This window comes from Mus musculus, chromosome 19 (assembly GCF_000001635.26).
Source record: "Mus musculus strain C57BL/6J chromosome 19, GRCm38.p6 C57BL/6J".
In the NCBI taxonomy this organism is placed as follows: Eukaryota; Metazoa; Chordata; class Mammalia; order Rodentia; family Muridae; genus Mus; species Mus musculus.
The window spans coordinates 56,828,659-56,856,471 of record NC_000085.6 but is presented as its reverse complement, the minus strand read 5'-3'; the positions used below and the strand labels follow the sequence as shown (position 1 = coordinate 56,856,471).

Here is a 27,813-nt window from a genome sequence, read left to right as displayed (position 1 = left end):
TGGGATGAGTTCCTTGCAGCCATTTCCAGGTTGCTTTAGAATAAACGACTAGAAATAAATGCCAGAATCCACTATTATCTGAGGGTCTCAGAGTCCTGCAAAAACTCTTCTAGACAGCCTGTGAGTTTCACTCCCAGAACTACAGAAAAGAAACTCCTTCAGCCCACCCTGAGTATTCCGGCCAAAATACTAAGTATGTTCCTACATTGTGTAACGTGAGGTGGGCTTTTCTAGCTCAGTTGGAAGTTACAACAAGTGCATAAGTAACTGAAGAAGGGCACCCATACAGTGTTGGTTCACCAAGGTGTGAGAAACGCCTGTTGACACCTACCTACTAGCCAGCACTGCATCCCCTGAAATGGAAGTAGTAAGAACTGTGGTAATATCGCCTGGAGTTGGTCTGTGGTAACTTCTTCAACATTTCCGTAATCCACAAAGTGGACTTTAACATTCCCACTTGGTAAGATCTCCTTGACTAGAGCCCGGTACCAGTTGCCGTCACCTGGAAGCAGTTCAGAGTCTCTGACATTTCTTTTTCCTTCACATTCAATATTTCCTCTTAGGAAAAAAACACTTTCTATAGCAAAGTTGATAAATTTTTTCTCTTCTATAGATTACAACTTTTAGTTTTTCTTCAAAAATCCCTATACTGAGAATTCCCAAGGTCCATTTTTGGAACGTGTCCCCAGACATCTTACAGTCCCACACCCTGACATCTGATAAAAAATTCCATTCATAGTCTACACAATAAACAACATGGAAGTGGGAGATGACTATGACATTCTTACTGCTCAGGGGCCAGAGGCTTCGCTGTTATTTGGTAAAATGACAAAGGGTAAAAGTGTTGCCATGGAACGAACAGCCCAAAGCTATCAGAAATGTTCCGTGGTGTGGGACATGTAGCACTAAGGTCAGACATCACTTCAAGGCTCCTTAGGGAGAAGGCATCATAAAAGTTCCTCTCATTTTGATTATGAAAACATGCTTAAAATGGGAAGAAGACATACACTGGAACAAGGTCTGAGTGTTAGAGACAAGAAGATCCACACAGTCACTGACACCAAGTCGAACTTACCTGAAAAAAAGGCACAGCAAGGCCGCCCTATCTCTGCCTTAAAGCCATTGGGCGGCTTTTGTGCACAGTAGTCTGCTAAGGACTGATTCAAGTCATCGAGCTTCTCTAAGGCTGAAAACACAACACAGAGAACGTAGACTGTTAAAGATAAACATTATCCACACTTGCCTTCTAATGTCAGAGGACATTTTCACCATGAAAATCTCAAGTACGCCCCAAACACCTGAGAACTACACCACATGCTGTTTCCTTCACAAAGTTCCTAAGGCAATACAGCAATATTCATTTAAATTCCTAATAAACTGAAAACCAGTGACTTCTTGGGCACAACATAGCTTGGCAGTACCATCTCTATGCCACCACAAGGTTTGAGCGTCAACCTCATACAAACTCATGAAGTCAATAGTGCCCTAAAAAGTAAATATAATTACTAAATGCTAAGTTTAGTTACTGTTCTGATGGAAGTTCTGTAGGCAAATCTGCAGTACAATACAATGAGAGGAAGGTGAGGCTGTCTCTAATGGAAGACTGTACAGAACCACAAGCAGCCAGCAATCTCCTAGTGGGAAGCAGAGACGAACAGCAAGCTACTGAGGACAAACAGCAAAGACACAAATGGCTTCAGCGTCTACAGAAAAGGGACCCAAGTGGCTATACAAGCCAGAGGCAAGCAACCTCCTCTGAATTATGGCAAAGGCTGTCATAGAAATAGACATTCTAATGAAGGAACACCTTCCACTTTCAGATGAGCAAGGGCGCTCTGAGAGAAATGGATGACGCAAGCATGCAAGAGCATGGGAGTCTCTGGTTAGCTTCACACGGGACGCCTGGACTTTCCAAAGCACAGTCACCCACTGACATATCACTGTGACTACAGTTTGTCCCAAGGATGTGATTCTGTGAGACCCCAACTTAAGAGTGTTTCTCCCTGGAAGGTAAAGCCCCTGGACGTTCCCCAAGTTTGTCTTCCCTGATCTCTAAAAATACAGCCAGAAAGAAGCTCTTTGTTCTCTATAGCCAGCAAAAAGCCTTTTTGTTTCTGTGCCTTACAGCCAGAGATGTGATAATTGTAGGAAGACCTACAAGGACATAGAGATAGACCCCGGAGAGGAGGCTGCAGCTCACTCCCCCGCCCCCGCCGCCCCCCCGGCCAGAAAGGAGCTGTAGCCAACTCTCCTCCCAACTCCTCCCAATTCCTCAGCTACCTGTTAAAAACCCCTACTGTCACCGCTCGTGGTCAAATTCCCCTGCCCTGCACGGTGGAGGGACTTCATCCTCAGCTAGCTGATAATAAAACCTCTTGCAGTTTGCATCAGGTGTGGTTTTCTCTCGGGACATTGGGGTGTTGGCCAGCTCATCCCGGGACTTGAGTGGAGGCCCAGCTTCGGGGGTCTTACAATTTCAGGGCTGAAGACATGGCTCAGTGGTTAGGACCCACTGAGGACCCACGTCAGTTCCTAGTGCCCAGCGCTCACAACCATCTGTAACTCCTGTTCCAGGGATCTGGTCCCATCTTGTGGTCCACATAGGCACTGCATGTATGTAGTGCACAGCATGCAGGCAAATGCCCACACAAGTTTTAAAAAGGAACAGTATCAGAGTAAACTCAGAATATTAGGTCTGTAACCTCTATCATCACCTCTTTTAAACTAAGATAAAACCACACAGATGGCAACAATGTAGCTACAAAAAATAACAGCACTGAGACTGCTGGTTATCCTGCACTGTATCCTAGAACGGAAAAGGGCAGCAACTGGACCCTAACACAACCTAGCGCTGGTCTCCCAGGTTTGCCACACAGAAGCTCGGTGAGGGGAGTGCAGAACTCTCCACACCACCTACGCAAATACAAAGTGTATACATTAAAAGCATAGTAAGAAAGGAATAAAAAGTGTGAAAGTTATGTACATAGAAGGAACACATATCAGGCTGCTTCTGCCTCTGGGAAAAAAAAAAGAACTGAGGACCACGAGGAGAGGGGTAGGGTGTCTTGATTTCCACTAAACTCTGTTATTGTTAAGTTTTGTACCATATGCTTGGCAGTCACCTATGAAAGTAAATAAAAGGACATTTTAAGTTGTGATTATTTTTAGGTTCATTCATTGTTAAGTATGTGAATGAGTGTTCTGCTGCATGTGCATACACCATGCGAATGCCTGGTGCCAACGGCAGGTAGGAGAGGGCATCAGATTCCAATGCCCTGGAACTGGAGTTCCAGATGGTTGTGATTACAATGTGGATACTTAGACCCAAACCTAGGGCCTCTGTAGGAGCAGCAAGTATCTTAACCACCAAGCATTCCTCCAGCACCTTGAGTTTTGTTCTACGTGACATACTAGTCCATCTCCTAAGTGATTCTAAGTGAAGACACCATGCATCTCAGAACTTGAGAGTCAGACAAGGACTTACTTATCTAGTCTAAGGTATTAATTTGGCAGAAAAAAATGGATCTAGAAAAGTTAAATTCCATAATGCTTATTCAACTTTTACAGTGCAAAAAATATAAATTGTGAGAAAGTAGGACAAATAGAAATCTCAAAGTGACAGTTGTCAGAATTATGGTAAATGACTTGAGAAAAAAGGTTAGGCTAGCACTGATGACTCAGCAGAAACACATGACTCAGCAGGAACACTAGGATGGGTCAATGTTCACAGTAGCATCTTTGCAAAGGTAGCCAAGAGCCCCAAGACCAAACAGAATTAAAAACTGCTGTTCACTTATACAATGGGATATTATGCAACAACAACAAAACAAGCTCCAAGTACCTGTAGCAATGTTAAGAAGTAGTAACCAAGGCAAAGCTAAAAGTATACATTGTATTGTTTTGTCTCATATGCGGTTCAAAACCAGGAACAATCAAATGCAGCAGGACTCCACTTCCTTCTGAAGGAGGAGGCATGGGTAAGGCCAGGCACCGGAGCATTCTGGGAGCCAGCGAACATGTTTTTTCCAGATGTGGGAGCCAGCAAACATTGTTTCTTCCTGATGAGCTGTCTCCCAGGGGGGTGTCTGTGACAACCATTACCCTGCACTCCTCCATTGTGTGACAACCATTACCCTGCACTCCTTTTTCCCCCCCACTTATTCACTTTACATCCTACTCACTGTCCCCTCCCAGTGACCCCTACACTGCACTCTTGATACAGCATTTGGTCTCTATAAATTTAACAGTCCATCAGATCAACAGACAGACTTAATTTCCAACAATGATGTTAGGTGATATGCCGTGATATTTAAAATGGCCATAAGGCAGTAATGGAAACTAAGTGCCATCAAATCCCTCTGTGCCTGGCTGCTTGCAAAGAGCTCATGTCACACGGTAACTAACACACGCTCCAGAACCAACAACTCACGAGCCAGCTTACCATCATCTTTAAGAAAGTGGCAGTAGAACTCCCCGGGACTGTACATCATGCAGACCACCACATCCACGGTCTCGTCAACAGTGAACTCCACCCACGTCCACTCCAACGCCTCTGCTGGACCTTCAATGGCCAAGGGAACTGTGAAAATAACAATGTTTCTCACAGGAGGAGACAGTTTGTGAGGGAGGGCTGTCACTGGCAGGGCTGTGGAGGACCTAGGACAGCTCAATTCCCACTGACTTTCTGCTGTCTTTATAGGAAAGTGAGCCTAAAATTCAGGATTGCACTTAAGCTGCTCATTTGAGTGTCACACATTTCTGACTAATCAAACTTTCAACACACCGATGTTTATATAATGGTAGGTGTATTTATGTGACTGTTCAGTTAGCAAGGTAAAGAGGCACCCAAACACCAGCTCCCCTGAAGTCTGGCCCATGCATGCACTCTTGGGCCCAGCCTACTTACCACTGGCTGTGTGCATACTGCTGCCTTTATCTGCCACGTCCTTTTCTTTGATGGCAAAGCCCGAGTCTATGAGAGCTTTAGAAGCGCTGACGTGAGGAGCCACCGACTTGTCGATGAGCTCCACCAGGGCCCTGGTCCCCAGCATGCCCACCACTCTCACTGTGACCATCCTGTTCTGTACCATCTCTTTCATGACACACACAGCTTCTGGAGTCCAAATTCCTAATGATGGCTTCACGCCTAACAAACAGTCGTTAAAAGGATGTTAAAATAATTCCTAAAACAAGCATTACACATTTAACTTCATTTCCTCAAAAACAATAAAGGTTTCCTCAGAAACAAATCTATGCCAAACACTGGAACCAAAATGTCCCATCTGAGCAGCAAGACTGTATAAACATGAAAAATAGCCAAATTAAAAATACTTCTGGACCTCAATGTAAAACAAACAAACAAACAAACAAACAAACAAAACCACCTTAAATCCATTGATAGAAAATGTCCAGAAAGCCAAATCTATAGAGAAAGAAAGATTAGCCATTTCCTGGAACAGGCTGAGCCGTGAACCATACACGAGCTCTCTGAGGTATGACGGGGTGTCGTCCCCAGACAGATGCTGGTTAGCATGTACAACCTACTTAAGTTTACTGAAAGAATAAAAATAAACAAACAAAAAACACTGAATTCTGTACCTAAAACAAGAACTCCTACAATGCCTAAATTATAGCTCAATAAAGTGATTAATCAGAAAGGTATAAACAATCCAGGAAGGAATACCGGCTTTACATATTAATGCGAAGTTTTGTGGGGTTTTCTTTTGTTTTTCTTAAATACAAATCAATATTGCCAATAATTCAAAGGCATAGACTAAAGTCAGTATAGAAACTAAAGCTGAAGCAGCCTAGGCCCCCCCCCCCCCCCCCCGGCCAAAAAAGAACAAAGCTCAGATTCTCCCAGGGATGATATGTGGGAAAGTCCACAGGCGAGTGCTACTTCAGTGTCTCTTGAGTTTAAGTGTGTAACAGGACTTACTCTCTCCTGAGGGAGTGCACAAGTGAGCTCAACCCCTTCCACAAAAGAGGAGACAGTATGTCCCACAGACATAACAAGACACATATTCATGGCACCTCATCACCCGGGGAACATACCCTATGGAGGTCACTCTGCAGTACTGTCTTGCAATGCAACTTGGAAATCTTGGAAAGAATACACATGCAGCCCAAATAATTAACAGAACACCAGTGTCAACACTCTGAACTGTCTGACATCAGATACATCCTGCAATAATGGTACAACTGTAGACCTCACTGAAGATGATTTATCGATGCAGGAAGAAGCCCAAGATGCTATGGATAAGGCACCTGCACTGTGACCTCCAAGCCTTGACCTCGGGACTCTCACTACTCCAACACGCAGGTGTTTACACCACACGCATGCTCACATGTCCATTCTCATGTCGTGATATCTGAAAATGAGAGGACCACAGCATTCCATACCTGCCAGCACACAATTTAGAGCTTGCATCGGCAAATCCAACAACTTTGGAATTATGGGACAAAGTCTTTTCAGACTGAGAATCTCAAAGTTCCCATAATCGACATATCCAACCAGGACAGATTCTTCAGAAGCGTAGGCCAGAACCGAGGCGCGGTACCACTGATCATCCTCTGCAACAAGGAGAAAGGGGTCTCAGAGACTCTATGGCCTGCAGAAGTGCTCCCCAGCTGGAGATGGCCATATGGACATTCTGCCACAATGCCAAGTACTCAGCATGCGTGCTCACTAGAGACTACCAGAAGCCTCGCCTTCCCAAAGCAGGACCACTGTGCTTAGCTTAGTAACTGCTTTGCTTTCTGCCCCCCCCCCAACAACCAAATGCCTGATAAAGAACTCAAAGGAAAAAAAGACCGATTTTGCTCATGGGGTCAGATTGGGGCCCCATGGGGCAGAGAGGTCACTCCCTGGTGTGAGATCTAATCAAGCTGACAATGAAGATTAAGCACCGTGCCACAGCACATCATGTAAGTATGACTTGTTCCTCCAACAGATAGATAGTAGGTAGCTCAGCAGGGGTGAAAGCATGTTCTAACCACACGAATCTCCACGGTACATTGATTATTTGCTAAGGTACCAGTAAGGCTAGTTCTAGAACAGTGGGCTACGTAATTATAGGAGTGAAGGTACTGGTGGGTTCTGAGCTGCTGGGCTCTTGAGTGAGCTAGCAGGGCTGCCTTTAAGGCAACAGTAACACAACTAGGTTTCTACAAAGTAAAACTTGTAGAGTGACAGAGGTGAGTCACGACTGGACTGGGCCTCAAATAAAGCTCACAAAGAAGGGAGTGCAAGGTTCTAGAGACCACACCCCTGTCAGGGTCCGTATAACAGTAAGGGACCAACAGAAACCGTACATGCAGGCTAATGATGTGGGAAGCATACACCACACTGCTTTGATCTAGTTTGACTGGACTTGTTTAGGGCATCACTGGTGCATGTTAACACTCAAGGCCAAGTGGGGCTATTCGGTGTGAATCAAAGATTTGGGGCTTTACTCAATTGTATGTAAAGCCATCCTCACCTGAGAACTGAGCACAGCACACGTCCCCAATGGTTGGATAAAAGTCAGAGCGTGGAATCACATGGCCACAGTATTCACTGAGGGATTCCTGAAGCTCCGCAAGCTTGTCTGTGGACGAAAAGCACACCTCAGACACAGAAATGTCCTTTCTTCAGGGGGCATGCTGAGTCTCATGGAACACTTTCTCGCAACACAACAAACTAAGAAAATGGACTCACGGCCGCTCTGCAGCTGCTGACAAAAGAAGTCCTCTGGTGTCTGGATGTGGGCAACCACGCCACAGAACTCATCACCCACATTCAAAGTCAGCACTTTGGGGATCAGGGCATTTCTGTCTGTCACAATCTTGCTCTCAACTGTCACTCTTCCAACGTCCTCCAATGCACCTTGTCAGAAAACACAAAGACCTGGGCATCACGGAAAGAAACAAAACAGTACCAGAGTATGGAGGAGACTAGGGAACTTCAATGTTTGAAGGCCCAAAGACCGAGTGGGCAACAGCCTGCAATGGAATAGGATACCCGGCTGCTGGACCTTCAGAAAGGGAGCTCTGCATCACCAAAGAAGGAAAACCACAGCATAAACAAAACCAGATCTAACCACAGACTCAGATCTAACCACAGACTCAGATCTAACCACAGACTCAGATCTAACCGCAGACTCAGATCTAACTATAGAACCAGATCTAACCGCAGACTCAGATCTAACCGCAGACTCAGATCTAACCACAGACTCAGATCTAACCACAGACTCAGATCTAACCACAGACTCAGATCTAACCACAGACTCAGATCTAACCACAGACTCAGATCTAACCGCAGACTCAGATCTAACCGCAGACTCAGATCTAACCGCAGACTCAGATCTAACCGCAGACTCAGATCTAACCGCAGACTCAGATCTAACCGCAGACTCAGATCTAACCGCAGACTCAGATCTAACCGCAGACTCAGATCTAACCACAGACTCAGATCTAACTATAGAACCAGATCTAACCACAGACTCAGATCTAACTATAGAACCAGATCTAACCGCAGACTCAGATCTAACCGCAGACTCAGATCTAACCACAGACTCAGATCTAACTATAGAACCAGATCTAACCGCAGACTCAGATCTAACCACAGACTCAGATCTAACCACAGACTCAGATCTAACTATAGAACCAGATCTAACCACAGACTCAGATCTAACCGCAGACTCAGATCTAACTATAGAACCAGATCTAACCGCAGACTCAGATCTAACCACAGACTCAGATCTAACCACAGACTCAGATCTAACCACAGACTCAGATCTAACCGCAGACTCAGATCTAACTATAGAACCAGATCTAACCGCAGACTCAGATCTAACCGCAGACTCAGATCTAACCGCAGAGTCAGATCTAACCACAGAGTCAGATCTAACCACAGAGTCAGATCTAACCACAGAGTCAGATCTAACTACAATGCTCTCTCATAAAATATTTGGCCTCTAAGGAACTAAGAAAAATACAATTTAGAGTTGATCCTATCGAAGAGACACGGAGCAGAGCCTAGTTCACAGTGAAATGTAACCCTACAGAAAGTCATTTGCTACAATGATATACTCAATTTAATGAAAATTACACTTAAAATGCATTTGTTGTTTCAAATGCGGAAGATGTAACGTAAGTACCACATGGCTCAGAGCTGAAAGAATCTGAAGGGCTCTGAACATCACAAAAAAATAACTCAGACTGCAAGATAGCTCCGAGGACTGAAAGTAAAATGGATGGCGTATGAGTCTTTAAGGGTGGGAGTTTCAGGAGGAGACAAGCCAGCAAGCTGTCAACTATCAGGAGTCTGCAAAACAAACAGCTACCTCGCAGGAACCAGGAAGATGACGGTGTGCAGACAAAGACCAAGGTCAGTGTCACTGTTTTAACGCAGACACAGAAAGCAGCAGGTAACAGAGCTACACAAGGATCCCGCCACAGACCCGTGTGGTCTCACTCTAGACCCACATGCTGAAAGCCTACTGGACGGATTCTGACCCGAAAGCAACTGGGAAGGAGCTGATTAAGTAGTCTGTGCTCTTCCGAGTCTCACGTCTTCAAGCGTGATGGGCACTGGAGTCCTTCTACGGGAAGGACAGGGGCACTCACCACAGCAGGGCCTGTTATCAGTGAGAGACAGTGTCTCCATTAGGGTTTCTACTGCTGTGAAGAGTACACCATGACCAAAGCAACTCTTACAAAGGACTGATTGGGGGTTTGCTTAGTTTCAGAGGGTTAGCCCATTATCATCATGGGCAGAGGAATGGTGGGAGCATGGTGGCACTCTAGATGCTGGGGAAGCAGAGAGCTACATCCTAATCTACAGGCACAAAGAGAATGCCTGCTCCTGGCACAGGCTTTTGAAGCCTCTAAGCCTACCTCCAGTCAGACACTTCCTCCAACAAGGCCACGCCTCCTTATCCTTCTATTCTTTTCCAATGGAGTCACTCCCGGTGTTTAAGCACTCACACACATGAGCCTCTGGGGGGCCATTCTCATTCAACCCACCATGGGCAGGGTATAAAGGTGTCTCAGCCAGGTCCAGGGACAGCACAGCAGGTTCAGGTTTGTTATGCTTGCAGCCAGACTGTAGGACAGTTAGCAACCTTCCATTCCTTTCTCATCTCTATCTTTAACAGGCATCACTAAGCTCCAGGAAGGTACTTGCAGCCTGCCCTGTTCACATTCTATGCTCCCCTCCTGTACCTTTCCCTCAAGCTCACATCCATCATACCTCCGTTTCAGTTTTTCAGAGCCAGCCATGTCCTTTTAAATTAATGCCTTTAGCAAATGTATTCTTTATTTCTTAGGGCCCAGTGTCCTTCAAGGCCACTTCACCCCGTCTCACAGGCCCCTTTGCAGTGGAGTTTTCTCTCCCCACCCTTGCATAAACCTTTCTGTGTGGACCCCAAAATTTCCTCCATATACACCTTTACACACCTTTACACACCTTTACACACCTTTACACACCTTTACACACCTTTATACACCTTTATACACCTCCAGGGAACCTTAGCAGAGCGGACAGACCTCTCCGGGCCCTCCTGCTCCTCGCTGCCTGGAGCCCCAACGCGTCCGCGTTACTGAAGAGTGACTCCCTTACCCAGAAACTCTTGCCGCTTGTCACAAAGTTTACTCTGTCATGGGCCCAGGTTTACTTCATTATATTTCCTTACTCTGCATCATCAGCATTTATTCCTAAGCACGACAACTTCTAGACGATTATCTGTTTAGTTTTCTTCTGTAGGGGGTAAATACTCAACGTTTTTCATCAAGATTTCTGTTCTAGAGACACCATGAGGGCCAGCACCATAGGACCCCGCTGGAGACAAAAGATAACCACAGAGGGCTGTCCCCACTGTCATAAGTAGAAGAGACAGAGGTAAGAAAAGATGGATGGAGGAAAGGAGGGAAGTAAAAGATATAAGCAAGCATATTTGGGAGGAAAGCCAACAATGACTTGACAACCAAGTAAACAGGTACAGGATAGGGGGCAAGAGGAGATGGCAGATTCAGTGCAGTCCAGTCTGTCTTTGGGATGAATACTCATCAACATGGTATCACCTCTACCCTGGACAAAAGACAGTGAGTTATGTCTACATTCAAAGCACAAAGTAAAAGAGGAACAGACCATAAAAGCAATGTAAATGCAAGATGCTCACGGTGGCTCTAATTCCCTTGTTAAACTTGAGGTAAACATGCATACATGCATGAACACGCAGTTAGCAAGTAAAAACCTACAGTGTTAAACACTGTCCAACCCCAACAGCATTTCAGAGAACTCCTTGCCTGGTAACAACCCAGGCCTGGAACCAGCCACACTAAGGCAGCGTGCACTGGAGCCTTCAAGCTAAAGTGCCCCTTTATGAGAGCCTATTAGGACTCATCGCAAAACAGACGCAGAGGAGACAGGAGGGAAGGCTGAGGTTAGAAAATGTGTTTCTAAGTGAGCACTCCCCTTTTTATGCAGTGGTCCTGACATGGGTCAGCGTGAGCCTGTGTACTCACTGTGGTCCACACTCTGCTCCGTGGAGCTCTGCTCACCGGGTTTCACTCCATACCCCATTTCCACCAGCACATGGTCCAGCTGCTTTCCTAAAAGGCGATTCAGAAAATATATCTCTACTGAGACACTACTTAAAGCATCACAGGCAAAGAAAAAGAAACAAGTCAGCCATGTGCCCCAGACATTATAACTCCTTGCACAGGCTTTGCTTCAGCAGGTCAGTTATTACAGGCAAAATAACACCCAGAAAAGCATACCTTTTAAAATTTAAACAAAAATTCCAATCACTTGACTAAAAAGTTCACTAAAAGATTCATCTTCAAAATTCCAAATAATAGAAAAGTCAGTTATCACTTCCAAAGCACATTTAAATTAACCAGTTTATCCAAAGAAATCCACTAAAGGCACAGGATTACATGCCTAAAACAGAGCAGCCATTGCTGACACAAGCTCACAACCCAAAGCTGAAGCTGCAACATGAAACACACATGTCAAAGGAGCAAGAATAGATTTCATACTACATTTCCACATATAAGCTCCTGTTCACCCACGATGTCCCTTCCATGAGAGAAAAGGCGTGGTGTCTTGGAAACTGAGGCCGTGAGTAATTCAGTCTGAGGAGTCGCTTTTCCAACAGATAGTAAACCAGTGAGGAAGGACAGATCCCCGACTGCGTCTGCTCCTCACCTGAACACTAATGCTAATGTTACGCACATCCATGAGGCTGCTGCAGGAAATGCACGGGGTCAACAGGTCACAGACACTCCTTAGTCTCCTCTTGTAAAGCTGCAGAACTCACAGCAGCCATTATAAGGACAGTAAAAGGATAATAACGTAGTTGCCTCTTATTGGCCTGCATCTGGCCTGCTAAACCATCTGATTCCACAGTGTGGACAAACAGCTAATTCAAAGCCCCATTTCTGCACAATGGGAAGGACTCTACCCCGGGCATTTGGTCTTACTCCATGGTTCTGTGGCTCCCGAGAGACAGATGGAAACTAGGAAAGGTGAAAAGGAAGCTCACATCTTACCTGAGCTCTGTAGAACAAGGTCAACGGCACAGGTGAGTACCTCCTCCTCTAAGATGTCCATGACCTTGACAGAGCAGAACTGCTCAAACAGAAGGGCCTTGACAGCTGCAACACAGCCTTCACTCCACTCGCCCGCAGTGGGAATGACGCCTGACACACAGCACTTTATGGCCTGAAAGATTTTTGTACAAGTTACTTTACAGGAATGAAAAAAAAAAGAAAAATTTAATTAATTATTTAAAGAGAGTTTTTAAAAGGATGTATTTCATGATGAAAACGATCATCAGAAGCTGTCAGTACTAACCAGGCACAACCTCTCAAGGTGCTTACATTACCATTACCCTCTTTGATGCTTTTGCCGGCAATGCTAACTGTTGGCAACTGAAGCTTCAGAAAGAGATATTAGATACAAATTTTAACTGTACATCAATCCTGACTTCTTTACAATATTATATAAATACAGAAATGACTCATTTTTATAGAGCCAGTAAGATGTGCCTGAAAAAGCTACTTACTCACAAGGGATGCTACTTAGTTAGAGACGGACAACAGGAGAGCCAGCCTCAGGGTATCCATCCACACTGGCCGCGAGTGACCCAGGAGGACAGCGGGGACGCTGACAGGAGTTCACAAAGAAAGGACTCACAGAAGGAGGAAACAAGTCAAGGCCTCTGCTCAGCGGGTGAACGCTGTCTATCGGGATCATCTCCTCGTTCCCATAGTCAATGTACAGGACGTGGGCCTTCCTCTGCAGCACATCCACGGCTTGTACTATGGCTCTGTTCCAGGTCTGCGAAGGAAATGTGCAGCACTCTGCTTTAAACACAGCTCACAATCCTAGCAAACAACGGGTCCTGTTTCCTCCAGAGGCACCCAAAAACTCACCACCATTTTGATGAGAAATCCCTGAAATGGTCCAATTAGGACCTCTTCAGATGTACTAACACTCTGAAGTTACTCTAGCCCGGGTGACAATCATACTCAGCTACACACACAGTGCCACTCTGAAGGCCAGCAAGCAGTGTGTACACAGCCACTCAGGACTGAGGCAGCAGAGCCTGGTGGGCCAGTGCAGGAGGGAGTAGGCCTAGGGTGACCTGAGTTTGCCCCAAGACAGATGATGGCAGCTTTAATAGCTCCGTTGTCATGAGCTGGCCCCAGTGAGGTAAGTTGAAGCATTCTATTAAACAATTCATCAGTGAGTGGTTAGTTACCTGATCAACTGTGTATTTGGCAACACAAACTTCCCCCTTAACAGGAAGATAACCATCTTCAGGCACCACATTTGCATATGTCTCTTTCAAGCTTGTAGAGAGTTGGTTCATGTTTTCTAGAACCTCTGAAGAATACAACTGGATATAAAAGTTACTCGGGTGCTTGAATTCAGTAACTGTACCCTTTCAAAGACAAAAAAAGAAAAGAGAGAGAGAGAACGAAAGCATAAGTTTCTTGAATTCTATACTAAGATAGAGAAAAGCAGGGCATGGTTTCAGTCTTTACTGATGTAATAAGATCTCATCCATGCCTAGGAACATGTAAGCTCAATGCAAGTACAACAAACCAAGAATGAACCCCAGCAGTTCTTTAGATCTCTCATGGGAAGCAAATCCAGTACCTTTATCTCCATGGTTTTCTTGAGTTGGAGACTTCTCAAATCAGAGAACATTACTCTCTCAGCACCCGCTGTTATTTCTTTAGTAACTCCCGGGGGACAGTCAACCTGCTTGGAACAAGCACACACAGCCTTGACACAGCCTGGCTCCCACTGGCGTGGTGGTCACAAAGTCTCACTCTTACACACCGGTCACAAAGCACGGGAGCTGGGAGGCTCTGAGGCTACTTTCTACAGGCAGGGGACACAGCACGGGGTCCAGAGCAGGGACGTGGGCAGCAGGAAGGTGACCTCAGGTAGCTACACAGATGAATCCACTCACTTTCAAGAATTTGTGCTTTATATTTTGAGATACTCTCACTCTGCAATGCAGGCTGGCCTGAAACTAGGTAGCCTGCTCAAAGCTATCTGCTGCCTCAGCCTCTCAAATGCTAGGTTTGCAGGCATGAGTCACTCTACCTGGCAACATTTAAAAGTTTGGATGTTTGCCTGTTAGTGTTTTATAAAGATAGATACTGTAGTGAGATTTTTCACTACCAGCCACAAAAAAGTAAGAATTTTCTGTGAATGCCAGTTGGACACAGTGGTATTATGAATGCTTTGGCTCAAATAGTTACCTACATGGAAGAGAGCTAACAGAAAGCAATGCCTAAGAGACAGGCCTAGGATGGAGATCCCAGATGGAGAGACTGTGCTAGTGGGGCTACAAAGCAAAGGCTCTGTACTAGTCCACATTACTTCAAACAGAAACACAACTGGCTCAAGGACATTTTGGGGAAAGATTGGAAATAATTCCCTAAAGCCCCAAGCAGGCACACTATGCCACCCACCCCACCACTGTGGAACTAAAGGGGTTTTGCTTAGTTTATAAATACAGACATGATGTATTAGTTCAAAATATCTTTATAAAGGACATTTAAATTTATTTTAATGCCAAAAAATATCCAACCTCACTCTTCACTTCAATGGCCTTTGTTTCAAATGGTGATTTATTATCTTCAAGCTTGTTCAAACTGCAACAAAACAAGTGATTATAATACTCACAGTACAAAGAAACTTTAGAGGGGCATCACAAATCTCAGTCTCTTTAAATTCTCAATCAACAAAACTTAGAAGGGAAAAAAACGTGTGGAGAACAGTAGCCCTGACTTGCCATGAGCTATGGGGGTATGCGTGTATGTCCTCAAAAGCCTCCATATGAAGGCCTAAAATAGCCCACGTCTCAGGATCTGCCAGAGCCATCTAGGAGAAGCTAAAAACTAGCAGGTGATCTTCCTGAGATGGTTCTGCCATGGACAAAAATCTATGATGGATTTGCTTCTCTAGGCAAGGCCGAGAAGATTAAATCTGAAGAAAGATTGCTGCTATTAATATGCTTTTCCGTTATTATCAAATATATAACAATCACTGGGTACTGAGCCACCCTTTTTAGCAGATTTCTGTAGACCTAAGAAGATGCACTGTCTTGTAGTGATGCTATAGAGACAAACAGATAATGATTCTATAGAAATTCTGATTTGATTCAAATAATTTTAGGAAGAAAGTTTTTAGACATGGCCTTAGTTGCTAGAAAGATGTAATAAAGTTAGAATCAAAAATAGAATGTGCCCACTCCTCAGAATAGTAAGTAAAGGCTGCACAATAAGAAATACAATGAGGTTTCATAACCATACTAAAAAGAAAAATAGACTTGGGACAATTTTGTGTTCAAGGAGAAACATTTAAGTCAAAGGATAAAGCCACAAGTATGCACTATGTTAAGGCTAGGCCATGTAAAAACCGTTGCTGTGAACTTGTAATGAGCATATAGAATGAAACACGGCTTTGAACTTAATAGCCACATCCTTCTGTAATTCCCATTTTGTATAACAAAATTTTATTTCTGAGGTAATTTTCTAAAGAACTTTTTGTCTAAGAAGGTATAAAATACCAGAGAAAATAAAGTTGTTGGTTGAATGGTTTGGTTTAGAGAGCTTTGCCCCATCCATCCATCCATCCATCCAAATGTCTATGTCTGTTTGTCTATATGTTTGTGTGTAGCTATTTGTGTATGTATGTAGGCATGCATGAATACTTGTGGAGTTGATTTTGACAGAGTATGAACATTTAAATGTATATGTGTGTGTTCATATTTGCCTATATAAAGCTTCTTAATTCTCTTCCTTTCATTCCTCTCTGGTTCACAAAAAGTTATTAATCCAGCTTAGCCATGGAGGCTTCTGGCTGAGTCACCATGAGAGAAGGTAGCACCATCAATAAATCCTTCTACTTCATCCCCTGCTGCTAAATAGTGTGTGTTAATCACCAGATGTCAGCACTTGTTGAAGCCTGAGTTAATAACGAGTTAAGTTTTTGGCACTTAATGAAGTACAGAACAGTAAAAAAGAGCTAAGTTTCCCTAGTGTTTATTTAAACACAGAGGAAAACAAAGCACAGAGAGTTATAATGTTTAAAAAAAAAAAACACAGAGCTAAAGAGAAAAGCAGCCAGCAATTATAACCAGAGAATAAGCAAGCAAGTTTTCAGAATCTTTAGGAAGTTATCAGCAAGCATTCAGTATAGTTAGAGAGCCAGAAGGCCAGAGACCATCCCTCTTTATGCCATGTCCAACACTGTGTCCCACTTCAAAGCCATTCCAGGCTGGATAGGCTCCTGGCAAGGATCCTTGTCTGTAAAATATAATCCTTACATCCCATAGACAACTGTGTATAAACTAGAAAATCCATTCGATTGCGACAAGCCACGCTTCCTGCTGCACTATGCGGATGGCATCATTAGCATCCAGGAGCGCACACAGGGCAGGCAACAAGCAGAGCACCATGCGGCGCCAGCCGTTAACAATGTGCTTGAGGGGACGAAGGGCAGGCTCTGGGTTGAGAGCACTTGCTGTCCCTGCAAAGGACCTGGGTTCAATTACCAGCACCCACATGGAGGCTCACCACTTCCCTCAGGTACCAGATACACACAAGGCACTCAGACATACACACAAAATAATAAATCTAAAATAAAAAAATTATTTGCCGTCCTAAATCTTGCTATGCAATACCGTGTACATAACTCGGGCCTGCTTAAGTCATTAAATTCTCGCTTATCGGAACTGCCTTGCTCACTGTCCCCAAAGAATGAAGTCACCAGTGCTGACCTTTGCTGTACAGGCCTACAGATGGTGCTGTGGGAAGACCAGTCTCTCCTCTGGCAGGCCGTGGAGCAGTAGTACGTCTGCTTGCACTGGGAGCACCTCAGCGACCCTGCAGAGCACAGCCTGTCTCAGTCTCAGCATTACAGAAGAGGATACTAACAATTTGGGCATTTAGGTTTCTTTAAAACAAACAGAAATCATTCCATCTTTTCACTGTAATCCAAGTGTGCTGTGGGGTTGGGGCGGCTTCAGACTGGCTGCAGCAGCTGGCTACGATTTTCCTCCCGTTTCGGCAATGGTGTGATTTTGCCAGCTGCAGATTGTTTCTGCAATTATGTGATGTTTGGAACTCTGGGGACTTTTTAGAAGGTTATATATGTGCTAGGGCCCCTGAGAGGTGGGTGGGTTATTGGTTGGTTGGGGTGGTGTTGGTTGTTTGATGTTGGTTGTGGTTTGTTAAGTAGTCATGTGCAAAGAACAAAGAAGAAAAAGAAATCAGATATCCTGACAGTGAAGATCAAACTTGCTCCAAGGAACTCGATGTCCCTAATCAGCAGGACATAGTCTAATCATAATGTTGTCCCCTTTCCCCTCTATCCTTTCTTCTCTCCTATCTAGTGCTAGGGGGTTGAAAGGGTGGAAAAAGAGTGGAGAAGTGTGGAAGAAAAGAAAGAGAACCCACAAAATAGCAATATCCAGCTACAGAGAAGGGCTGGAGAGAAACCTTCGTGGTTGTGAGCACCGACTGCTCTTCTAAAGGACTGAGGGTTCCTAAGACCTTCGGTTCAGACACTGTACGCAGCTGGGCAAAGGTGCTGGGAGCTCTGACTGCCAGAACCAAAAGCTAGACATGAACACAATATCTCTTACCAGGGACAAACTGCCAAAATATCACATTCTATTTGGCAAAGGTGTATAGCCATCTGTTCATTTTTGAAAATAAATTGTGAAATACTATGATACAGTTATACAATGGCTATTATCTCTCAACAAACACAAACAATTGGTTCGTCACTGACAGATTAGTCTGAAACCATTCCTAATGAAGTAAAATGCAAATGAGCAGTGGGCCTATGGCTTTGTAATTCCACTGGTGACATGGCTGCCTCAGGGGTAGAATGCTGGGAGGGATGGGAAAGCAGCTTCCGAGGTGACAAACATTCTCTGTCGTGATAAGACGTGTGTCTGTGCACTTCAGGACTCATCGTCTTTGTTTAAAACCATAAATGTAGTAAGTGAGAGAGCAGGAGTAACAGGAGGCTGTAAGAGCAGGAGCGGCCACTGGGGATGAATAACGACACTGGGCATTACCTAAGCCATTCATAGGTTCAGGATCACCAGAGTAAAATACTCCTCGGATGTATCGCCCTGTGGACATCAAAAGCAAACTTGCTTACCAAACAGGCCACAGCGGTGGCAGGTTGTTGACCGAAGGGGCGGTCCTAACGAGTTGAAGAGTGCTGGATTATTTACGGACAAGGCATTCTCAAACAACTTGTGAGATTTTTTTGATTTTTCAGGAGTCACATTACTGCTGGGCTTCTATGAAATAAAGAACATTAATATTAGAAGGTCTCTTCCAGCACTGCATGTGGGACTGCCTCATGCTAAGACTTTCCTTGCTCTTCTCTTACATACAGTCAAAACCCTAAACTTAGCACACAAAACAAGTGTAAGGCCAACTCTGAAAGGAAGCAGATCACCAACTAGACTCAAGCTGGTAAAATGAGGAGTTCTCTCAGTTGTGTGCATATAACATAAAATTTACAGTAGCCACTAGGAAAGCTATTCAGAGATACATACCAATCAAACTGAAGTTATGAAGTATTTAACTCACAAGAACGGGGGGGGGGGCATAGGTGGCAGAGATAAGCTTTCAACACAGTTAAACAGGTTAACGAGATGTCACTGAGATACACCTTGTATGAGAAATTCAAGCAGTGGAAACATAGAATATTATTAGCTCATAAATGTTATCTAACAGAGACCAGGGGACAGCATATTACTACGGATAAAAGGTGACAGAGAAAAGATAATTTTCACAGAGGACATTATATGACCAGTCAGTCTAACAAGACGACCTCACAGCCACAGCCATGTTTGCAGTCAACAGCAGAGGTTCACAATGGGGAGAAAAGAAAAGCTATCAGTCAGATATCTGGAGAGCCATGTTCTCTCAACAACTGATGCGACTGGACAGAGAACCAGCTAGCACCGTGCAGTCAATGGGCTCGGGGGCTCACAATAGCCACTGTACGAACAAGGGCAGCACACACACACTCTGCTCAAGAGCTAACAGATCACAGAACAGCAAGACTGTAGGCTGAGCTGTAAATCAAACCACAACTTTAAAGAGTTGAGGGCTGGGGCACAGCTCAGAGGCCTATGTCCTCTGTGTTTAGCACCCATAGGAGCCGGGAGCCTAGGAAGGAGAGGTGAAACTGACATCACACACCCTACAAACTCCGCATAGCCACTCAGGAACAGACTCGACTTTGCACACATAAAAACTGACTACATAAGGACACGCTGGCTCTTAACATTTATAAACAAATCACAGTTTAAGAGCCCCCCAAAGAAATGTCAAGGGCCAGGAGGTTTTCACCAAATGTTTCAACAGTAACAATAATGGAGTCAGTCTCCTTTTGAGGAAACAGAAGACAATACTTATTCCATGACACATGTGTTTACTTCAGAGACGTAAGGCCACTTAGCTAATTAACATATTAAATAAACCCACAAAATAGATTACAATATCTGTATGAATCAGCTTAGTAAATGCATTTGATTCCTAAAATAAACTGATTTTACAGAGTCACAGGATGCAAGCTAAGTTTGGAAAGCTCTATCATTTCTGCTTCTTAGCAATGAATTCAGGGACATACAAATGTAAGGAATCCCTCAAAAAATGATTCTTAAGCATCAATCTAACAAGTGACTTAACACAGAAACTAAAAACTGCACAGGGAAAGTGATCAGGGACAACGCCATGGAGACACGCGTGGTCTGTGGTCAGAAGACTCGATACAGAAGAGGTGCCCAACTCGCCATCGTCAGGTACAGATTTAATGCAATCCATCAGAGCAGTGTTTCCACTTTAGCGACAAGATTATTCTAATCAATCTATCTTAAGGCAAGCAAATTACAATGGCTAGAATAAATAATCTTGAAAATCAAAATAAAGTTGAGTGGCTCAATGAAATTTCAGGACTTATCTGGCATTGTGGATGAACGCACTAATGAATTTCAGGACTTATTGGGCACTGAGTGTGACTATGGTGCTGGTGAAGGACAGACCAATGAGTGGGAAGCCATGAAGAACAGAAGAGATCTGTGGCATCTACAACTTTTTATGTATCCTCAACTGACTTGACTAATTCCCAGACAACCTAGACAAGCTAACCTTCCCACAAACAGCACAACAGCAGAACACCTGACCCACAGCAGAACACAAGACCGAGAGACCTCAACTGAAGCTCCTTCCACAAAATAAACTCAAACAGATCAAATTATAAAAAAAAAAAAAACCTCTGAAAATGTTCTCAAAAAGAACATGTCTGAGTAATCTAGAGTAGCAAAGAGTTTGCGATCTTAATTCCCAAGTCCAATGTGCACGTGAAGACTTGGCCGCCGGCCAGCCGGCTCCTAAATGAAGCCTTTTGTTCTGACAAAAGCCTCCTTCAGAGATGAGGGGAGGTGCAGGCTGGAGCACGGCTGCTGCGACCATGCTTCACCAAACAAACAAACAACAGGACTTGGATTCTGAAGCATAAAAAGAACTTTCAAAACTTAACAGTTAAAACCTGAATGAGGGCTGGAGAGATGACTCGGTGGTTAAGGGCACTGACTGCTCTTCCAGAGGACCCAGGCTTAATTCTCAGCACCCACATGGCAGCTCGCAACTGTTAACTAAAGCCCTAGGTGATCCGACACCTCACACACACACACACACACGAATGCACGCAAAGCCATACACATATAAAGTTAAATATACTGCTTAAAAAACAAAACAAAACAAAAAGCATAAATGAAACCAGCTGGCAGGGGTGCATGCCTTTAATCTCAGGACTCAGGAGGCAGAAGCAAGCAAACAAAAGAGTTCAAGGCCAGCATGGTCTATAGTGGGAGTTCTAGGACTCCCAAGGACACAGAGAAGCCCTGTGTTTTGGAAAAAACAAACCAAAACAACTAAATGAACCACCTAGAAAATGGACAAATGACAAGTATTTCTCCAATTAATACTGCATATCACTGACTCTTCATCTCATGACAAAATATTAATATTTAACAATCAAGCCAGCCCAATCACCAAGGAATTGCTAAGAGAGAGAAGCCTGCAATACAATTCCACTTAGAAAATGTTCTCAAAGTGACCAAGTGTATAACTCAGGACATATCAGGACATATCAGCTACTGCCAATGTTCAAGGAGGGGCAAAACCCACGGAGGTGGTCACAGAAAGGAACCTAGGGGCCCTGTGATGATGGCAATGTTCTCTGTTAGTGATGGCTATAATCCTGGAGGACACTAAATAAAGGTTACACAGGCCACACTCTGAACATGACAACATAGGGATCTACAGTTATTCTCAAAAAAAAAAAAAAAACTTTTTTTTTCCTAAGAAAAGTTCTAGGTTAGCGAAATCAGAGACCTTGAGTGACCCTAACAAACGCCTCTTTAGTAGAGCACAAAGTGTTAGGATGCAGAAGAGAAACTTACAGTTTTTACTTGGTTAGGAGGTGAACTGTTTCCAAGACTTAATGGTGACACTGGGTTTCCTGGGAGAGAGGAAACACAATTCCTATTAAATGCCAATTACTGCTTTTCACTTCTGCTAATGTAAAATAGCCTAACTCAGTGACGTCCAAGCAGTGTGCTATCCCCAACAACCTCCCGGCCACCCTATAAGTAAGCATGTGACGTGCTCCGCTTTCTGGTTGAGAGTAAGATTTGCTAGGATCGCAGAGACGCATTTCCTTTCTTGAACTAAGTTTTACTGTAAACTTTTCTCCAGTCAGAAAGTAGACAAGGCCATTCCTTTTGAACTCTATTTTGCAGTTTTTAAATGCGTGGTCTAACAAGTTAGTAGGATTCCTGTGTGCTCCTCTCCACCAGCCACCCACGAGGTGAACTAAACGCATCTTAAGAGATTCCAGCCTCACAGGTAGGAAAAGGGGCATCAAACTGTCTTCACAGATTAGCAGCACATTACAAGTTAGTGCTCATACACAGAAGGGTTAAACAGGGAAGGGAAAGGAAGAGGAGGGGAGGAGAGGGGAGGGGAGGGGAGGAGAGGGAAGGGGTGGACTAGGTAAGCGGCGGGACAGCTAACACTCAGGGCCGTTTAAGGGGTTGTATGGAAACCTGTTACTGTAAAGACTTCTTAAAATACATATGGTGAAAGAAATCTAAATGGTGCCACCAAAAATAACAGGGGAGGCAACGCCCCATGTTCACCCCCAATTGTGGAAAGAGATTACATCTAATTGAGTCATTGGTCAAAGAGACCCCATGAGAACCTCCAGATAGCTCAGAGTACTGCCAAGGCTACTGGTTAATTTCCACAATTGCTGGTAAGGTCCAATTCCTTAAGACGATGCTTACACACTACTGAACACAGAGAACTTGAGGTGGTGCCACACTACAGCATTCACCCCTACTGACTAGTGCTCACGGGACTAGACGACACTCCGCTCACGACCAGAGGGGAGAGGTAACCAACCACCCAGCTGCAACCCTCACATCTGAGATGCAAGCAGCACAGATGTATTATGGGAATACCCAACCGACTCTCAGAGCGCATCAAAAGGCCTACTCCGTGAGCTAGAACCCATGCCTGACACTGCTGAGGTGGCCAAGAAGGTAGAAGAGCCATGGACTCTGGGGAAAATCAATACTATTGTTCTGCTAAATGAGCATAGCAGTCAAATGATTCTTAGTGACATTCTGCCATGCTCACGGATCAGCTCCTCAACAGCCACGCCAGAGAAACCTCCTGGCGGTGGTAGGAACTAACAAGAGCTGCACAACTGACAACCTGTAAGAGGGAGAGACTCTGAAACATTTGATCCTAGATTAGATGTCTCCATTAAGCCCTCAGGGCTCAGACAGCTGTAAGGAAGAGGAAGTGGAAAGACTCTAAGAGCCAGAATCAATGGGAGACATGGAAGACGCAGTGTCAGATGAAGCAGGACAGACACATTCGCACTCAGAGACAGTAGCAGTAGGCACACGGCCTGGCAAAGCTCAAGCCAAATGCGGGCTCAGCACTGATGGCGAAGTGAACAGGAGCTTCCATCCCTAACCAAGTCTCCATCTCTGCAACTGATACCCACTTACAAAGGAAAAATCAGTTTTCTCCAGTGGAGTCCAATTGACATGTGAGAGCAGCCCCAAGCCAGGGAGTCCATGCCAACACAAAGCCAATTCTGCAAGTGTGGCTTTGCGATTTGGGTTTTATTTTGTTCTTTGATCTTACTAATCTTTTGCTTGTACATTATAGTTTCTGGTTTTGTGTTTTGAGTTTTCTGGTTTTTTGTGCTGTTTCTTTTTTAAATTCTGGGTTGTTTGCCTGTTTTCTGAAGAGATAAGGGAAAGAAGGATGTAAATTTGGATGAGTGGGGTGGTGGGGAAGATCTGGAAGGAGCTGGGAGGGGGAAACCTATGTTCAGAATATATTAGATGAAAATAATTTATTCTTAATAAAATGTATATATTTCAAAAAATGTTAATGCTAATACAGAATAGAGCCCCAGACCACAATAGTGTGCTACATGAGACCCGAAGTCGGCTCACACTTGAGTAGCCTGCTGCCCAGCTGGAGAGCAGCAGTTTGCTGGGTCAGCTGCACCTAGCATGAAGCACTTACGCCTATAGTGGCAGGTTCTTGTTCCTCGGATTCTAATTTATCTAAACCTTTTTTTTTTTAGATAAATATTTCCTGTTGCCTATGCAGTGACAAACTCACTCTGTCAAGCTGTGAGAAAGCACTGGGCAAACAGCTAAGTCTGAGGGAGGGAGGCCAGGCACCCTTCTTAGGTTGCAACCCTATGCTTTCTAACACCTCAAGTGAAATTGGGAGTAATCCTTTCTTCCTTGCAAAAATTACAAAAAGCTACTTCTACAAAGCATTAAGGTTTAACATGGTAATTTTTATTGTTCCATTGAAGGTTCTTATTTTTTACCAAACTGGCATATCTGGGTTTTGTTTATTAGTTTATGGAATGAAAAAATTCAACAACCACTAGCCTAGGCTGGTACCCAACCTGAACTGAGCTGTGAGGTAAATGTAGTTCACATCTCCTTAGTTTTGACTTCTTAAGGGCCTCCTAGAATTCAAGGGTCATGTTGAGGACTGGGTTAACACAGCTTTAAAATATCACATCTCATACAACCAGAAAGTAAATCCTACCAGGCCATCCTCTCCTTAAAGAACAAGCTGTCAGAATCATGAAAAAACAAATTCTTTAAGAGCAAATCACATGACGATATTAACACGGTAACTATGTGTCTGTGGGCTGCTATGTGCAAGGTAGTTTTAGGTCAACTTCTGTAATGCCATTAAAATCACCACACACTGTCCTTTCTACATCGCTGACTGGGGAGGTTCACCTGTGGTCATCCCCCTGCCCCGTGCAACCCTTTCTGTGATTAACGAAGCCAAGGCTATTACTGGTTTTCTGTGTAAATAACAGCTGGGTGGGAGAACGCTTCTGCAGTTATCTGGCTGTTGTGCTATCCCAGTGCATTCTGTGTTAAACCAAGTCAGAGGCCACGGGAATCAAGCCGGAAGAGTGCAGGTCCCACTCACCTGTTGGTGGCGGCTTCCTGTCTCCTTTGGACCCACCGACTTCTCCATTGACAACAGCAGGGTTTGAAGAGACCACCGAACTGTCCTCCTGACTAGCTAAATACTGTTTGTTTTGTTCACAAAGCAAAAAGTTGTTCTTTGTATTCCCGTTCTCTGGGCTTTTCAGCCTGAAGGTGGGGTGGTTATGCTGTGCTACAGGACTTCTGAGAGGGTCCTGGGGCGGGGGCTTGCTTTCCTTCTTCTCAAAATTAAATGGCTCTGCCATTTTACAAGTAGAGGCTTCCAAATTATTCCGTGGCATCATATTAGGTGTAATTTAACATTCACTGATGTCTGAGAAAAGAAATGTATTTAAGAGGTGAATTTAACTGTGAAAGCAGCTGAACTATAAGCATAGGTGATTTTGTTCAAACATTATGCATCGGGTAACTCCTATCAGCAATTCCAAGCAGACTTAACCTTGCTATCAAAATCTGGCCCACAATATACAAATATTTCTTTATTCATAAGTATAAATTCCAGGTTTGGCCGATTCATTTACACCAACTCAAGAACATGAGAAATTCTTGAAGTACCAGGAACAGAAAAGCCCTCTCACAACTGAAAACACTCTTTCCTATATAAAGCCAGCCTCTTCCTGGTGGAGTATGATATAGTCTATTGCTTACATCAGAATGTCATTCTGCATTCTACCTTACACCATGGCGACTCATCTACCAGCAGAACTAAACTACCACTTGCCTAGAGACCCTGGCTCTGCTCCTGCCTGACCATCCAAACCGCCTTCTCAATTCCTCTCAGCTGACGCCTATTCTGTCTGGTTTGCTCAAGCATTCTGCTTTGACAGTCTCCAGCTGAGCTTCATAAACTGGAAAAATGTATTTCTTTCAAGGATCTATGCACACAGCTTCTTCTGAAGATTAGCTGGACTTGCGGCAAGCTTTCTGTGTTACAGCGAGCAGCTGCGGGCGCATGGGAGGCATACCTGTCCAGGCACTGCTAGCTTGAGGTTTACCTGTCACTCTGGAGGAGTGTTCTCACTGCCCAAAGCTGCTCAAGTGCACCAGCAGCTCCTCCTTTTAGCAGAGTGACATGTAACACACAGCTAAGACTGCCTATGCCCTCAGAACCTTCAGAAGGAGAAGCCAGAAACTAAATGTCACTTAAGATTGTTTTGAACAAACAGCAGAAAAAGCTCCCCTTCTGTGTCCTAAAACGTCTATTTTTTTACTTGTTTTAAATTAGATAATACTATAGTACAACCCTGACAATGAATACATAATGTGGGGTCCATGAAGAAATCAACACAAAGTTTTCTGAACACGCAGCATCCAAAACACTAATTCAGATTCAGACATGCAGACAACCCAAGGTATTTCCAATAGACTTTCTGGTCACACTGCACCATTAGGATGACGGAGTCTCTGTCCTAGACGCACACTCTGGGCAGTCCATGCTGTGAACACCTCAGCCTGGCAACGCCACCAAACACTGAGTGCCCACAAGACCTCAGCCCAGACCAAGACTGCTGTTACCCTCCAGAATCTCTAATCCTTTCTGCCTTCACAGATGTATAAATGATTTAGTTAAAACAGACTTCTGGTATTTCCCTATCTTTATTTCTCTAAGTATATGAAAGTAGTAAATCTTTGAGCTATTTGATTTAAAAAATTGCTTTTTAAGCTAAAACTTGAGTTTCATAAAATATCTTAAATAAATTTTGGCTGGAGTTTTAGAGATTTTCCAACAGTTTCTGAAATGGTTCTAAATATGCTTTTGCCATTTTTTTTTCCTATGTGTGACTTAAAGCAGTGCGTTTAGCATTGGCTATCGTAAAGCCACAGTACCAACCACATCATAGAAGCTACGAAGCGTACAATGAGTGCAGTGTAAACATTAGGTGTGCCTGAGCCCCTTACGTAAAGTACACAAGCACACCCGTCTTATTAGCAAGCTTTCCGTAATGTTTAATCACTATAGAGCGTAAGCAGCAAACAGAGGTTTAAGCTCGGGAGGAGGTCTGTCCAAGGGAGCCAGGCTACTTTGGTTGAACTCACTCCATCCCACTCAGGAGTTCCCAATGCAATACAAATTTGGACTTATACAATTTCACACTTTTATTTGGAGATTTAAAAATAAATAAAACCGTCTTCTTTGCCGGGCGTGGTGGCACACGCCTTTAATCCCAGCACGCGGGAGGCAGAGGCAGGCGGATTTCTGAGTTCGAGGCCAACCTGGTCTACAGAGTAAGCTCCAGGGTAGCCAGGGCTACACAGAGAAACCCTGTCTCGAAAAACCAAAAAAAAAAAAAAAAAAAAAAAAAAAAAAAAAAACCAAAAACCAAAAAACAAACCGTCTTCTTTGCAACTCTCTTACTCATGTGTTGACCTGCAAACACTCAGACATCCTGTGCCCTCCCTCACATGACACGACGTTTATTGTCAGAGATCCACACACATCATGACCTACAGCTGAGGATGATTCCAGGTACATTCTGACGGTAATTAAGCAGGAGCCCAGCCTCCCTGACTAGGACGATGCAGTGACCACTCATGCTTAAGTGCTTAGAGCCAGGGCAGCTGTGAGTTCCACTAAAACCGTCACCCACGTGACTTTCTATAACACGTAGCTCCTCAATCATTAGACAGTTTTCTATACATATTAACACACACATGCACTTATCACCACCACCATAACCGGGACAGCATAACCCTT

The 27,813-nt window shown here is 44.2% G+C and overlaps 1 protein-coding gene across 11 annotated transcripts in view; it reads right to left on the bottom strand.

The window, feature by feature from the left end:
* Positions 1 to 27,813, bottom strand: part of Tdrd1 (tudor domain containing 1) — a 43,842-nt gene that overhangs the window by 13,541 nt on the left and 2,488 nt on the right. For 6 of the 11 annotated variants that reach the window (XM_006527473.1, XM_006527478.1, XM_006527475.3 and 3 more), the window contains exons 2-18: positions 25,099 to 25,431; positions 22,008 to 22,066; positions 18,686 to 18,830; positions 17,292 to 17,397; positions 15,099 to 15,162; positions 14,153 to 14,260; positions 13,752 to 13,934; positions 13,184 to 13,327; positions 12,538 to 12,709; positions 11,509 to 11,595; positions 7,700 to 7,867; positions 7,482 to 7,589; positions 6,403 to 6,573; positions 4,907 to 5,146; positions 4,442 to 4,579; positions 1,076 to 1,186; positions 332 to 502 (exon numbers count right to left, since the gene is read on the bottom strand). In XM_006527473.1, the coding sequence (XP_006527536.1) occupies positions 332 to 502; positions 1,076 to 1,186; positions 4,442 to 4,579; positions 4,907 to 5,146; positions 6,403 to 6,573; positions 7,482 to 7,589; positions 7,700 to 7,867; positions 11,509 to 11,595; positions 12,538 to 12,709; positions 13,184 to 13,327; positions 13,752 to 13,934; positions 14,153 to 14,260; positions 15,099 to 15,162; positions 17,292 to 17,397; positions 18,686 to 18,830; positions 22,008 to 22,066; positions 25,099 to 25,402 (2,479 nt within the window). In that variant the 5' untranslated portion in view covers positions 25,403 to 25,431. Of the gene's footprint in view, positions 1 to 331; positions 503 to 1,075; positions 1,187 to 4,441; positions 4,580 to 4,906; positions 5,147 to 6,402; positions 6,574 to 7,481; positions 7,590 to 7,699; positions 7,868 to 11,508; positions 11,596 to 12,537; positions 12,710 to 13,183; positions 13,328 to 13,751; positions 13,935 to 14,152; positions 14,261 to 15,098; positions 15,163 to 17,291; positions 17,398 to 18,685; positions 18,831 to 22,007; positions 22,067 to 25,098; positions 25,761 to 27,813 lie in introns of those variants that run through there. The other 5 variants (NM_001002238.2, NM_001002240.2, NM_031387.3 and 2 more) reach the window with 3 other exon arrangements.